Source organism: Sardina pilchardus, chromosome 1 (assembly GCF_963854185.1).
Source record: "Sardina pilchardus chromosome 1, fSarPil1.1, whole genome shotgun sequence".
Taxonomy (NCBI): domain Eukaryota; kingdom Metazoa; phylum Chordata; class Actinopteri; order Clupeiformes; family Clupeidae; genus Sardina; species Sardina pilchardus.
Genome location: NC_084994.1, coordinates 47,122,368 through 47,136,805, shown reverse-complemented (window position 1 = coordinate 47,136,805; position 14,438 = coordinate 47,122,368). Strand labels below are relative to the sequence as shown.

General features: G+C 41.7%; 2 protein-coding genes across 4 annotated transcripts; both read right to left on the bottom strand.

Annotated features, from left to right (window-relative positions):
- Positions 1-1,092: 1,092 nt before the first annotated feature.
- c1h22orf23 (chromosome 1 C22orf23 homolog) lies at positions 1,093-3,164 on the bottom strand. 2 transcript variants are annotated; one of them, XM_062535883.1, is made up of 7 exons: positions 3,006-3,164; positions 2,740-2,830; positions 2,576-2,638; positions 2,281-2,457; positions 1,980-2,114; positions 1,612-1,712; positions 1,093-1,381 (listed from the first exon to the last, which is right to left on the bottom strand). In XM_062535883.1, exons 2-7 carry the CDS (start codon positions 2,825-2,827, stop codon positions 1,271-1,273), a joined length of 675 nt encoding a protein of 224 aa, XP_062391867.1. In that variant the 5' UTR covers positions 2,828-2,830; positions 3,006-3,164; the 3' UTR covers positions 1,093-1,270. The 2 variants fall into 2 exon arrangements, with proteins under 2 accessions (XP_062391867.1, XP_062391874.1); XM_062535890.1 differs by having other exon boundaries at positions 3,026-3,162.
- Positions 3,165-3,583: 419 nt separating this feature from the next.
- Positions 3,584-12,237, bottom strand: LOC134093501 (adhesion G protein-coupled receptor E3-like). Of its 2 annotated transcripts, none has more exons than XM_062546560.1 (16): positions 12,100-12,237; positions 10,930-10,968; positions 10,479-10,805; positions 10,053-10,295; positions 8,517-8,822; positions 8,398-8,426; positions 7,345-7,410; positions 7,071-7,221; positions 6,866-6,979; positions 6,503-6,684; positions 6,190-6,360; positions 5,631-6,070; positions 5,469-5,535; positions 5,191-5,282; positions 4,766-4,928; positions 3,584-4,594 (listed from the first exon to the last, which is right to left on the bottom strand). In XM_062546560.1, exons 1-16 carry the CDS (start codon positions 12,119-12,121, stop codon positions 4,493-4,495), a joined length of 2,514 nt encoding a protein of 837 aa, XP_062402544.1. In that variant the 5' UTR covers positions 12,122-12,237; the 3' UTR covers positions 3,584-4,492. The 2 variants fall into 2 exon arrangements, with proteins under 2 accessions (XP_062402544.1, XP_062402553.1); XM_062546569.1 differs by having other exon boundaries at positions 10,479-10,802.
- Positions 12,238-14,438: the final 2,201 nt, after the last annotated feature.

Sequence of the window (14,438 nt, the reverse complement as noted above, 5' to 3'; positions counted from 1 at the left end):
CCTACAACTCAACACTGCTGAGACCAAGGAGATGGTGGTGGATTTCCGCAGGTCCAAGCCCACACTGCTCCCATCTCCATTGAGGTCAATGTGTGGAGGTAGTAAGCACTTACAGTATCTGGGGATACACCTGGACAATAGACTGGTCAGCCAACACTGAAGCACTCTACAATAAAAGGCAGAGTCAGCTCAACTTCCACAGGAGGCTGCGGTCCTTTAATGTCTGCAGCAAACTGCTCTGGACGTTTTACCAGTCTGTTGCTGCCAGCGTCCTCTCCTATGCTGTGGCATGCTGGGGAGGAGGCACTAGGAAGAGGGATTCTGGGCGACTGGACAGGCTGGCAAGGAAACGTACTGTATCTCTGTAATGGGTAGTGGACTGGAATGCATCACTTAAATATCAGATAAAAGGACCCTGAGCAAACTGCTCGACATTTAGGACAATGACTGTCATCCACTCCACAGCGCTATCACAAGACAGAAGAGCACGATCGGTGCAAGACTATGCACACTGCCAGGCAGTCTTTAGGCCCCAGGGCAATCCAACTCTACAATGCTTCACAAAAGGGAAGAGGAGAGATAGACTTCTTTGCATAGTCTGTCTGCCTCTCCACCCTCCCCACCACTACCTCCTATAGCAATGTTTGTCTACTGACTGTCCACAGGCCCACTGTTTATATTACTGATATTAGCCCATATGCACAGCCCCTCCCTCATTCCCCCAGCCTGCACGATAATTGATAATAGGTCAAATAAGATGTACTCTAACAGTGTGATGTTTCTGGAGGAGACATGACGATAACATGTCCAATATGCCTATACAGCATGGATAATTTACTATTTTGTGTTTTTGTCATTCACACACTAATTCATTTATTCAAAATGTTGTTTTGTAGTTGCAAAAGTGTAGGTGTAAGTGTGGAAGCACAAAGAAAGATCAAAATGATCTGCTACTGATCAATATACTGACGCAATACTGATCATTTTTAAATAACATCTTGAAATCAAAGTGAAAACTCTGGAAACAGTTGTAAGAAAGTGTAAGAAAATAAAACATCATTAGAATAATCATAAACGCTGGCAAAGTGGATATCAAGTCTTTCCCCTTTTTTTAAGAGTAACCATCAACAGTCCATTTAAATGCCTGTACCAAAAGGTTTTGAATTGGATCCATGATACTGTACTTGAGAGGGAAGTTTTCAGCTTCAGATAACAATGACAACAACCACAAAAGGCAGTTTGGGTGAAGAAGATGTTGTCGAACACGTCATTAGAGTGAGGGATTGTCATTGCTGGTGCTCTCCTCTCTCTTGTCTTCTTTTAAGAGAGACTGCAAGGAAGCACTGCGAGCCTTGTCAATCAACTCCAACTCCCGTATTTTCTGTGGATGGAATGACAAGTCAACTAACTTCTGTAACTTAACTTCATTGACTTAATTCTAACATTAATTGAGTGATGTATATCTGACATTAAACTTGGTAATGGACTCAAAACTACTCTGACTAACGTATTTTTTTACACTCATTATCATCCAAAAACAAACCAGGATGTTCTTAGGATGGAGTTACGAGAAAGATCTCAGTGTTGATGATTAAGGTGTAACATTGTTACCTGTGAGATCTCGGTGTTGATGATATGTTGGTAATGGGAGCCCATCCCAAGTGAGTTCATCTCCTCTAAGAATTGCTTCCTGTCCTCAATCTCCTCCAGAACTGTGATACAAAAGAGGCAAATGCAGACACTCAAAGCTCACAGTGACCAGAGATGGCATGCTTTTAATTCAGACCACATGATTTCAAACCTGTTGTTGAGTTCTCTATGCAGACAAATTCACTATACCATCCAATCAACAAATTGCTTGTGGAGCATATAGGGAAGGGTGTACAATTCTGGATAAATCAAATATTTTGTTTCCAGAATTGGGGAGATTTTTTTTTTTTTTTTTTTTTAATAATCGTTTTTACAGTAATTTTTCTCACCCTCTTGAAATCTATCCTTCTCCTCCTCGTCTACAGACTTCCCCTTTGCGAGACTCCTAACCCCTCTAGGTTTGGGGTCCCCTTCGCTGCCTGACAAAATGTTCTGCAATCTCCTTTTCTCTTTCTCCAGATCCCCTGAAACAAGAGGAACCAAGACAGAGATGCTATCAGAGAATATCGATGATCAGAGTATGCCGGCACTCACTGTGTTTTCTAATGGCCTTGGATGAATGAATAGAGTTATATGATTAGTAAAAAGGCTAAATTGGGTGGAAGAACCAAATGCGGTGCCACCACCTACTTGTTGCACTGGGACGGAACAGCTCCCTCTTGTAGCCGTCTCCCGCTTTGCACACTTCAGCCTGCCGTCTCAGTTGCTTGGCCGACAGGGACGTGGAGGTCTTGATGGCCTTCGGCTTTGGCTGAGGAGGAGGCGCCGACGAGGTAGGGTTACAGGCCAGTGGAAGGGCCTCCCCCTCTGGAGAAAAGGCATGTTGTAAGGATTGAGATTAATCACAGAAGACTGTTAGTACTCTCTCCTCCATCTGGGATATGGCCAATATGCAAAATCACTAGGCTCTGCAGACAATGCTTACTCCTCAGATGACTGCTGAGTTTTCTCTGTTGAAGGTTGGTAAGCCGTGACTCTTGCATCATCACTGTTAGGGCAGACAAGGATGAAAAGTAACTACTGTAGGCCAAAGTTAAGCTTATAAACTAAAGTTACATGAGCACAATGGGCATATGTGCATTCACCTACATTTCAGCATTTCCTGAGTTTCCTTGCTGTACTGGGTCGTTCGTGGACAGTTCCATAGTCCCCCATGTCCACTGCTGGGATGCTCCATGATCTGTCACATCAGATAGGGTTATAAAACAAGGTAAAATTAGAATTATCTCGACTTTTTGTGTAGAACTGGACTAAGCCATTTAGCTACAATAACGTTACTTTACGTTAGCAAAGATTCTTGATTCAACCCTCTGACGTTAGTTAACATAGCTAACATAGGCCTACGTTAGACTTACAAAATTGGACAAGAACTCACAGAGCTGGACGAACGACGAACAACAATACAACACACAACTGATAATGAGATGTTAGAGTTAGAAAAAGTAGATTCTGTAGCATTAGCAGCTACCGTTTCCCCCTTAAACCATTCGCAAAAGGTTCTATCGTGTTCTAGTTTAGAAGACTAGCAGCAGGCAGCTGACTCTGAGCTTGTCAAGTTGCTATGGTGACAAATGCGGGGGGTGTTCGGACTCCCAAGAAGGTCTCGTGCTGCGTATGCAAGACTAGCAGCAGGCAGCTGACTCTGAGCTTGTCAAGTTGCTATGGTGACAAATGCGGGGGGTGTTCGGACTCCCAAGAAGGTCTCGTGCTGCGTATGTGGGAAATTAACAAAAAAAAAAACATTGCAATCATTTGCTACGACAGCCAAACACTAGAATGATTGAACTGTTATGTGCATTAATGTCCGAAAGAACAAAACAGTCGACGTAAGTGGTTTTAGTCAACGAGTCCTAAAAGCCTTATAAATAAACATAAATAAGTAATAGTCCTAGTAGGAAGACATCATCACATTTTTAGAATGCAGAGGCAACGAGGAGACGGTGTTTACTTCCATGTTTGAGAAATTCAACAAAGAAACAGAGGTGGTAGGCTAATCAAATATTTTAGTCAAACAATGTTTTAATGTTTAGCTTTTACCCTACTAAGATTAAATGATAATATTAAAACAATATCGTAGGCTACAACATAATACAAATGTTACTGGTTTGCATTAAATAAAATAGCCTATAGCCTACATTTTATAACAACAACAACAACAGCAATTTTTTTTTTTTTTTTTTTTACAATTAGGCCCACTACACATTTTAGTCGATTTTGATATTCAAACAAAGAAACAATCCCATATAGGCCTACTTGCAGAAGGAACCAGGATCTCTCTTGATGAATTAAATGGACATGATGGGTTATGGTTATGGTTATGGTTATGGCAATTTGGCAGACGCCTTTGTCCAAAGCGGCATACAAATAAAAACAATACAATAATTAATTTAACAGTGAACAATTTCAAAAAGTTCGTCAGACTACAGTAGGGAGAATAGTACAAATATACAATAAACAATATCAAAACAAACAATAGAAACATTAAATAATATCAATTCAAGCAATAACCTAATGGACATAAACAATGGAAAATAGGAAAATAGCAAAAAAACAAAAATAAAGTCATTCAATCAATCATGATATAGGCTAGCAGTTTTACTGAGAAGGTTGAAGACTGTCCTTTAAGAGCTGGTATAGGTTGATGAATTTTGCTTTAAGGCTGTTGTGTAAGCAAGCAAAGAATGAATCGCATTGCTCATTTCTGTAGGCCTATCACAAAATGTGAGGGTTATGCTGAATATGCTGCATGGTTGATTACAAAGCCCATGGAGAACCACACGCCTAATTGAGTTTGCTATCAAGTGAATCCATTGGGGTCCGTCGTTAGTGGACCTGTCATTCTTTATGTTCTGACGTAGTCATTTAATTCTGTGGTAGCAGTGGTAGACAGATGTTTCTCAGATGGTCTGAATTCCTGCCACCATTTTTTGTACTGACGGCGCACCTGGAGAGGGCAAGACAGCATGCTGTAGTTTACACACGTGAATTTTATTAGACCCATTAGTCACATACTGCTAATGCCAGAGTTTAGCTTTTGAATGGCATACAGATTAGATTAGATTAGATTAGATTAGATTAGACTTTATTGTCATTATGTAAAGTACAAATAACTGACCTCATCATTCAGGAGACAGTGAACAAGAAAGATGAAAGTGCCTTGTTGTGAAGTGAGAATTATGAAGATAAATTCGAGGACTTTGCTTTTTGCTGTAAACAAGCCAAGGATCCATGGGCAACCCAGGATGACAAACTGGGCCATGATTTTGAACAGTAGGACTCTGCAGTGAAGAGAAACATGCTTATGTTAAGGTTAATCTGAAATACCTCAACAGATTTGACAGGGTTTTGTGAACATTTAGAAGCCTACAAATGTATTGAAAAATGTATGAGGGTACTAGTGATTGTGTTTGAGTATAGTCCCAGCTGTAGGTGTGTGTGTGTGTGTGTGTGTGTGTGTGTGTGTGTGTGTGTGTGTGTGTGTGTGTGTGTGTGTGTCAGTGTATTGTGTGTATTCACTGTTATACACACATTTGATCTTACCTGGTGTATTTCACCTTAGACACATCACTTCGTGCCTCTTTCAGAGTGGAGTGGAGAGTGACTATGATGGCGATAAAGAGTATGATGTTGCCCTGTTGAAAGAGAAAGCAGACAGTGGCTTCCATTATATTTGAGGACTGCTTGGGCAAAATATGTCAGGGACGATTTTTCTCCCAGTCCGTCCCTGGTTACATCACGTCTCTTTGTGTATTTACATGTTTTATTATCATTTTGTCATGTTATTAATTCAATGGCCAATGTTATTACTTAATACACACCGCAAGAATGAGGCAAACAGGACCAAGGAAACTCCAGATAAACCCAGAGTCAGTCTTAAGCCAGCACCTATGGAGAACAAACCCAATAATGTCAGAATACGTTCTAGACAACTGTAATTTCTCCAAACGATATCCGGTTGCTTCTGCCATTTGATTACTCACTGCTGACTTCCATATCCATGAGGCATCACCCCAGCAGACACGCCCACAATGACCAGTGGAACTCCGTAGCCAATCAGGAGCTTGTAGCCCCAGTGTGGCCCCGCGCGGTCGTTGGGTTTGACCTGCCTGAGCTTCCTGACGGAGAAGAAGAGCAGCACGGCCTCCATGGACATCCACACAAAGCAGCACAGGTACAGGAAGTGCAGCACACCGGAGAGCACCTTACACAGCACCTGGTGAGGCTTAATGAGGTGCAGGAAGTTCTGAGTGCGCAGAAACAGCATATGAGCTAGCAGCAGGCTGATGCAGAGGTTGAGACGAGCGGCGTTGGTCACTCTGGGGTTAAACCGGCAGAGGGCAAAGGTCACCACAGCCACGATCAGGAACACCAACCCAATCGACGCCAAGATGGTATGCAGCAACTCCAAGATTGGATCGCTCTGAAAATTACATACCGGTATTAAAAACTATGTTAAAAAAAGTACTTATTTACATGTAAAATTGTATGCCAGTGAAATACTTAGTTGAGTGTCTCATGTATTTTTTGTTGCATAAGAACCTTGGAAGTCTGGTCATGAGTGTCTGTCTGCATGATGAGAGCAAAGGTGGACAGGTGGACACAGGTGCACACAGTGTATGTGGTGTCGGTTTGGCTGACGTGACATCCATCCTCTATCCAATAACTGACGTTCCAGTACACACAGGAGAGCTCCCCAGTTAGATCTGAGGGCTAGAAGAGATCAGAGATGGGCTCATACATAGAAATTCAAAAAAATAGCACCACATTTTTTGTAATTGCATCTCGAGCGAAGCAAAGATGTTTCAGATTAAGTTCACATTATTTCTTTGTTTTACATGAAACAAACCCTCACTTTGATGTGTTGGAAGGTGATGTTGACTGGACTTGGCAGTGTCTTGTTCTGGGTTTTGGGCAAAATGACAGATACCACTTTCGACAACATGGTCTTAGCTGTGTCGTTTTCTGTTTCGAAGAGGCTGGCGTGAAGGACATCCTGCATATTATTGTAGGACATCAGCACCACAGATGCTAAACCTAGAAGACAAAAGGTGAGGAAAACGTGTCACTTTTGTATGAGACAAAGCAAAGTGATTATACTGTAGATAAGTATCTCAGGCAAAGTAAACCGCTTTCGTTTTATTATGTGTTTGCTCTTAATGTGATGGTTGTAAGAGAAGAAATACTCGAGATAGAACAGGTCTGGAGCGTTCTGTACCATTGTTATTCTGGGCGATTCCCAGGAGGTCGATGTCCAGAAGAACGTCAGAAGACGTCAGCTGAGTGTGTCCAGCTAGAGAGGCATTTGGTCCAACACTCACAATCTGTATCTCTGTAACAAAACAAAAGTCATCAATCGCACAGTCCTGTAATACCTATCAATGTCTGAAGGTAGTGAGACATTGGGTCCTTCACTGGCTCACCTGTGGTATTTGTGCTAATTTCTTTGTTGGTGAGACCCGGTTGCATCAGTCTAGATGCCAGCAACTCAGCAGACTGAATGATGGCACCTCCGTGTGCAGTCAGATTCTGTTGGTTAACGTCCAGTAAATAATCTAGCGCGTTGGTCAATATCTGTGAGTAATGGAATAACGAAAAGGAAAAAAACTCAAACTATGAAAGCATGCTGTGAAACAACATCATTACAATTTTTAGTAACTGTGAAATAAGCAGGGCTAGGCTGACCGTGAGACTCACCCTCTCAGGGAGCACTGATGTCGTCTTCTCCAGCTGATCCAGAAAACGGAGCTTACACATCACATCCTACACCAGTTACAACACAAGCTGTGGAATTATTACAGTGTACAGAACATTCTTACATTTTATACAACTATATTTGAACAATACTGTGTACACACAAATGACACAAATTAATATCCTGGCACCAGTAGTATAGCCTAATTAGGTCACTGAATATGGAACATGTAATTCCCCAACTTTTGAAACAGATTTCCTGTTACTGATTGAGTAATATATGCTTACATCATGGTCAATGACCAAACATTTTTTTTTATAAAATCAGGAACTGGCATGTAACAGAGGCTTGCAGAAATGTTGCTAATGTATGAGATATTGAAACTGAAACTAAATGAACACAATGGTAATGCCATTGTTTTTCTATTGACTGATTATTCTTGAAAAAAAAATCATTCATCAATGGCATAGCTTACACTGTGTTGCTATTCTAAGGGTCAATAGAAGGGGAAGGTCAGGAGTAGGCGTTGTACTGTGTCTATTCTGTTCTATTGCATTTGTTTTCAGTGGGTGCATCTGGTCAGGAGTGTTCTGAGTAGTACACATTTTGGTGGTGTGGAGGTTGTTGACTGTTAAAAAAATATATAAGAACACTGACACTGAAATACATAAATGGGACATCTGAATAGGTGTTGAGGGCATGAACTACTTGGCATAATGACATGAAGGGTGTAAACTACATAGAAACACAAAATGTGTGCCAATGGCAGTGGCCATGAGTTATTTCAGTCATTATATTCTATATTATACAATAATATACAATATTATATACAGCTCTGGAAAAAAATAAGAGACCACTGCAAATTGAATTATGACCGTCAACTCGTTCAGCATGTTACTCAGCAACCGTAAGATGACCTCAGAAAAACATTGCATTGGTCTTCCAGAGATATACGGTATAGGCCTATATCTATTCCATTAAATTCAACAGAATATTCTGCAGAATTCTGAAAATTTGAATAACCAAAATATTATCACCATAGAAATCCAGCTTACCTTGCATTCTATCATGGTAGTAATCAACTCTAAAAACAGAGATATTTGATTTCAGTCACATGGGTGAAACACAATTCATGTTTCAGAACTGATTTAAAAGATAGTTTATTGTAACTTACCCGAGCAGATAGCTCCAGCGTCTCTATGATGTCCACAATTATGAAGTCCCAGACGTGAATGACCACAGTTCATCAGACTCGACTCCTTTCCAGTGCATAACACGTCATCCAGCCAAATTGGATCAGATCCTTCTCCGAAACGCGCTTCAATTGGTGCTTCAATGGCCTTCCCACAGTCCAGCTCTTTACAGACCACCTCAGCGTCCGTCATGTTCCAGAAGTCGTGACACACGGTTCCCCAAACTCCGTCGTGGAAAACCTCCACTCTGCCAGCACATCGATTTGGCCCATTCACCAGCCTGACAGCTACAAGACAGTCACACGAACACCATTCAAGAGGAGAGAAGTCCAGTGATGCCATGCCATCATCAAAATGGCCTCAGAAGAGGCATGACAAACAGACAGAAAGGGAGGACAGCATGCAGAGTAGCCATGAGGGTACATACTCAAGCACAATCTTAAAGGAATAGTGCAGAACGTACTGCAGAGTAGCCATGAGGGTACATACACATGCACAATCTTAAAGGAATAGTGCAGAACGTACTGCAGAGTAGCCATGAGGGTACATACACATGCACAATCTTAAAGGAATAGTGCAGAACGTACTGCAGAGTAGCCATGAGGGTACATACAAATGCACAATCTTAAAGGAATAGTGCAGAACGTACTGCAGAGTAGCCATGAGGGTACATACACATGCACAATCTTAAAGGAATAGTGTAGAACGTACTGCAGTAATTAGCCCGACACAATACAGAATTAAAATTGTGCATACTGAAAAGAGATGAGGAAGAGGTAGGCAGAGAGATATCTGTTATACAAGAACACACAAACACTGTATATTAATTAAAGGAAGTAGCATGTACCAAACTGCCACACACACCCTGTAACAACACTCATCACAGTGATATTTTTACAGCGCTATAGGAAATTAAGAATTTGACAACTTTCAAGATGATTACTCTGACTAAACTAAACACTGTATGTAGGACTGTTGTGATTTTGGAGGTCAAAGGTCAAAATTCAAGGTCACTACAAACATTATGTCCAATGCTCAGGAACGAGACACCTGAAGTAGGCCTAAAGGTACATGCTTCAAATTTAGTATGAATGCTCAAGTAGACTCAAAGATGACACAATTCGAGTTGTAAGAGTCAAGGTCAAAGGTCACGGTAACCATGAAAGGGCAATTATAATAAACTTTTTGCAAGCATATTATATTATGGAGCCTTTCTGTTGTGGAAAGGAGGAAAAGCTGCATGTGAAAAGAATAAACTAAACAGACATCTCATTATTGAACACATTACAGTAATTTCCCGCATATAAGCCGCATTGTGTATAAGCCGCAGGACAGTGTTTTATGCAAGTTAAAAGAAACAAAACCATATTAACTCCATATTGACTGTCCCCCTGTACTAACCTCATAGCTGAAGAGATTTTGCTGAATCAATGTATAAGCCGAGGCTAATAGTCGGGAAATTACGGTAACAAATTAGGAAGCACAATGACAGCAGATCAGGAGCAGTGTGTCATCACCTGAACAGACAACCTCTGCAGCACCTTCACCATGTCCACAGCCATGAGTTCCCCTGCCATGGGCTGATTTGGTCACCTCAAGGGCATACCCACAGCCCAGCTTCTGGCAAATCACTTCAGCATCAGTCTTATTCCAGCGATGATCACACACAGGGCCCCACTGTCCACCACGATAAACCTCCACTCGGCCAGCACAGCGGTCAGGCCCGTTTATCAGCCTTGCATCAGCTGAACCAGAGGTGTCTGAATATGGGGAAGCCAAAGGGCCCATGTGTTAGAAGTGACAACCGCTGAATTCGCAAGCGTTATTACTTATTTACAGAGCAACAGAACAGGGGTGGCTTTTGACTGACATACGCTGAACTTAAGTTGAAGCATGTTAGATTTTGGTTTGAATAAAATTAGAAGCCATCCATGTTTACTTACTTGAGCAGACAATGCCTGCGTTGTAGCGTTCACAGTAAGGACGGTGGTTCCCCCAAGGTCTGTGGCCGCAGTTCATGACTGAGGACTCCTTTCCATCACAGACAACCTCATCAAGCCAAATTGGCTGAGACGATTCTCTGGGGTGTTTGTTGGTCGTAACGTCTGTCCCACATCCAAGCTCTTTGCAAACCACCTCAGCGCTGGTGTCCTTCCAGGCTTTGCCACCACATATGGTACCCCACTGACCGTCATGAAGAACCTCAACTATTCCAGCACAACGATGCGTCCCATTTATGAGCCGTACGTTTGCTAAGGCTGGAGAAACTGCTGAGTGATGGAGGAAGACAAGGGGGAGTGCAAGAGATAGAGATTACACGGATGACATAAACTGTAGCTTTCCATTTCCATATTAAATTGTGCTCATATTGTAGAAGGGTTACTACATCTTTACCTAATAACACAGCGAAGGGCAGAATACATCTCAGGTTCACTGCATTGGAAAAATACAGCAAAATAAATACAATGTACTGTATGTCCCATCAACACTGCATGCATGCTTGTGTAATAAATTACAGTAATTGAAAAATAAGAGGTATATTCAGTGTCAATTGCCAAACACAGACCAGAAACACATTTTGTGAATTTTCACATTTAGATTAAATGTAATTTAATAAATAATTTCTGAGCATAAATCGTTATTTATATTCGTACTGTACTGTAGGTCAATTGTGTGGTAGGAGCAAGCTTCATTCTCACGGCTCTTGAGTCTCCTTTCAGAGACCTCCTTTGCTTGGCCAAACTTATATATTAACTCAAAAAAGAAAAAAAGGCCGCACTTTGCAAATGTGTTTTATTGCACAGACACATTTCAGCTGAGCGCCTTCCTTTGCTCCCATTTTCTTTTCTGAGTAATATTTGTAGATGAACATGTTTGCTGTAAGTAAGCTTCTGGGTGTGTATTCTTCACATGAATAATCAATAACAAGATGTCAACCAAACTTCTCAGTTCATTTCCAGAAATGTCTTGGCACAAGGCAAAGAAGAGGTGCAAACTGCATTTATGCTTACCATTGAAAAACCAAAAGAGGACATGAAACCTAATTGCCAGAAAGTTGTCTAGTTGTCAGCGCACCAAAATGGCAAAGATTATAGTCACAACTCAGGCAGGAATATCATACATATCCTCATCAATAACACACATAACAGCAACTACTAATCAACGTTCCTCTCCATAACAGCAACTACTAACCAATCAACTTTTCCCTCTCCATAACAGCAACTACTAACCAATCATAATCAATTGTCCTCTACATAAGGCCCGACATGTCCGTTGACTGTGGATTCTGATTTATTTTAGAAGTTGGTCATAACGACTGGTCATAACAACTGGGGGGGAAATGGCCAGTAGCCTTGCCTAATCAAGTCATGTCATCCAGTTCTTCCTGCAATGCCTATCATTTCTTTTTCTCAAAAGTTTAACAGCTTCTCAAACAGCTTTCTCAAAAGTTCAACGGCATTGAAAATAGTTAGTTGGTGGTTCTGAGTACAGCTTAAAGACAGCAGTTTGTATTTGTCTGCCATCATATCTGGTAATAACAAAAGAATGAGTGTAGCAACCCACCTGGAAGGTCGATATCATCCATGCTGAATCTTTCCTCAGACTAAGACACACCATAAGACCTTTGTCTTGGAATTCCAGTGGTCAAGACAGCCTGTTCACAGTATAATGATGCGCTCACTGACTGGCCCTGGTGTGTTTGTTTAGCTCATGATGGTTGTCAATCGAGGCGGGGCAAGTAAAAAGAGACGGCATCCGAGAAAAAGAGGAAGCCAGTGTGTGTACAGTGTTTGTCAGCATTTGTCCAGTGTGTGTGATTATTTGATATAGTAATTGGCCAGTCTGTAGTGTTGGTCGGTATTTTGCCAGTGTATGTGCAGCGTTTCTCAGTATGTTGGTTGAGAACCCATCATGAGTGTGAAGGGGGTGGGTCTGTTACGCCTGATAACAGACACGTCCTTCTGGAAGTGTCATGGGACAAATTCAATGAAGCATAGATGAAGGAAAGTGCCTGCTTAACCCCAATTAAATGCACTTGCAGAATGTTTGTGAAGGATGTCCCGTACCACACACACACACACACACACAAAAGTTGCTTTGTTTGGTGATTTTCTTTGCGATGGTATATATAGGCTTGGTTGATTGGCCTTTGTGGGAAACCCCACCTACATACTGCCCTACAAAGCAAAAAGGCAGTAACTACGCAGAGTGAAAACTGAAAAAAATTACCTTAAAGTTATCCTGTTGTCCATCCTAAGTAGTTGAGTTGTAGATGGATTATTGGATATGTGGAGATTTTGTTACTTAACATTAACTTATTTTTGGTAAATATAAATCTTCATAACAACTTGAATGTAATGAAAATGATTTGAACTAATTTTCGACCAAAAATGCAGTTACTGCCTTTTTGCAGCATACAGTATAGTAGGAATTTAACATATCTCCTGTGTGTATCTGAAATGACATGCCATGGTGGCGGTACGATACTGCTTCAAGCGCACAGTGACCCAGTTTGATATCCTGCCGAATAGGCCCAAAGCCATTGATTTGAAATGAAAGTGGGGGGGGGGGGGGGGGGGTTGAGAAGGATAGAATTCTCCTTGACACACCCTCCTGCTCTCCCTACCCTCGTTTGACCCCCCTTTTTCTACCATGCAGTGGCAACTGCCAGTAGTCAATATTTGTGAATTGATTGACATGTTGTAGGGCCCACTGAAACAACTTCCGTTTTTTTAGTGCTATTTCACATCTAGAGGAATTTAGTTGACTCAGAGTTTGTCCTCTGATTTCATGTAAATGGTGGAACTTCCTCGTCTGTGTCGTGCTAGATAATGACTCATTGCCTGTTTGACTCATTTTGTGTCAATCTTATCCATTTTCAATTTCATCCATTTTCTAAGAGGGATTAGTAAACCATAGTGTAGTTTTCATCTCATGACTGAGAATATCAGAACTGTTGCTTGAGCTGTCAGAACAGAGGCAGTAACTGAATGACAGCAAGCCCATTCCATTATCAACTAGATGTATTGCAGTACAAATTATAACTGCCACTTAGTCCTATACGTCCTCTCCATGAAAATATATCTCGCTTGTCAATTTCTCTCATATCCTATTCCATCCCCTACTCTTTGTGTCTCTATGTGCATGCCTGTGTGTGTGTATGAATGTGTGCAGGATGCATATCACAAATGAGTGGTTATGGGCCAGGCTGATGAAGGCAAAGGAGACCAACACAAACATTCTGTTATCCTCGTTTCCATGGTTCAGGTAGTTATTTAGGGAAATTAGCATTTTTTTAGTTTTGAGGTAGTGACTGATGCAGCAGTAGGCTAATCATAATACATTTGAGAGGGACATGTCCCCAACATTCAACTATGCGCACGTGGGGTGCGCTCAAAGTCCACAACGGGGCACCCTGCTTTTGTTATGATGATTATCATTTACAGTCTTGAATCAGAATTAGTACGCTTCCACCTCCTCCAGCTCTCTCTCTATATATCATTTAATATCAGTGAAAGAGCGCCACCTTCTGGGCCCTTGTGGAACAAGATGCTTCTCATCTCGAACCCATCCAGGGCCACAGGACCGAGGAGCCCCAGCCAATGCTGCGAAAGTGGGCAGGATGTCCAGAGAGCTGGCCAGCTCATGAGTGACCCCTGCAGGGTGGATGAGAAACAACAAGCAGTCAGCACAGCACCAGAGTGACCACTGAGGGCATAAAGTCCAGTCCTGGTGACCACTAAGGGCGCTGTTCCTTGCCCCGTCCAGATCAAACATTCACAAGACGGGCTTCAAAAACATTCTAAAATGGTTGTGATTGACGATATTAACATGCACTCATGTGTGACAGAGGACCACAGCCTGCGTGCTAACACAGACAAGACACTGAATGGCAGTGAGGG

Coding starts and splice junctions, on each gene's coding strand:
- c1h22orf23 (XM_062535883.1), bottom strand. CDS start 2,827: ATGGAGCATCCCAGCAGTGGACATGGGGGACTATGGAACTGTCCACGA. Junction 2,639..2,739: donor AACTCAGGAAATGCTGAAAT/GTAGGTGAATGC, acceptor CTGCCCTAACAG/TGATGATGCAAGAGTCACGG. Junction 1,713..1,979: donor GAAGGATAGATTTCAAGAGG/GTGAGAAAAATT, acceptor TTTGTATCACAG/TTCTGGAGGAGATTGAGGAC.
- LOC134093501 (XM_062546560.1), bottom strand. CDS start 12,121: ATGGATGATATCGACCTTCCAG. Junction 10,969..12,099: donor GGATGATATCGACCTTCCAG/GTGGGTTGCTAC, acceptor TTTCCAATGCAG/TGAACCTGAGATGTATTCTG. Junction 7,222..7,344: donor CATCAGTGCTCCCTGAGAGG/GTGAGTCTCACG, acceptor CATTACTCACAG/ATATTGACCAACGCGCTAGA.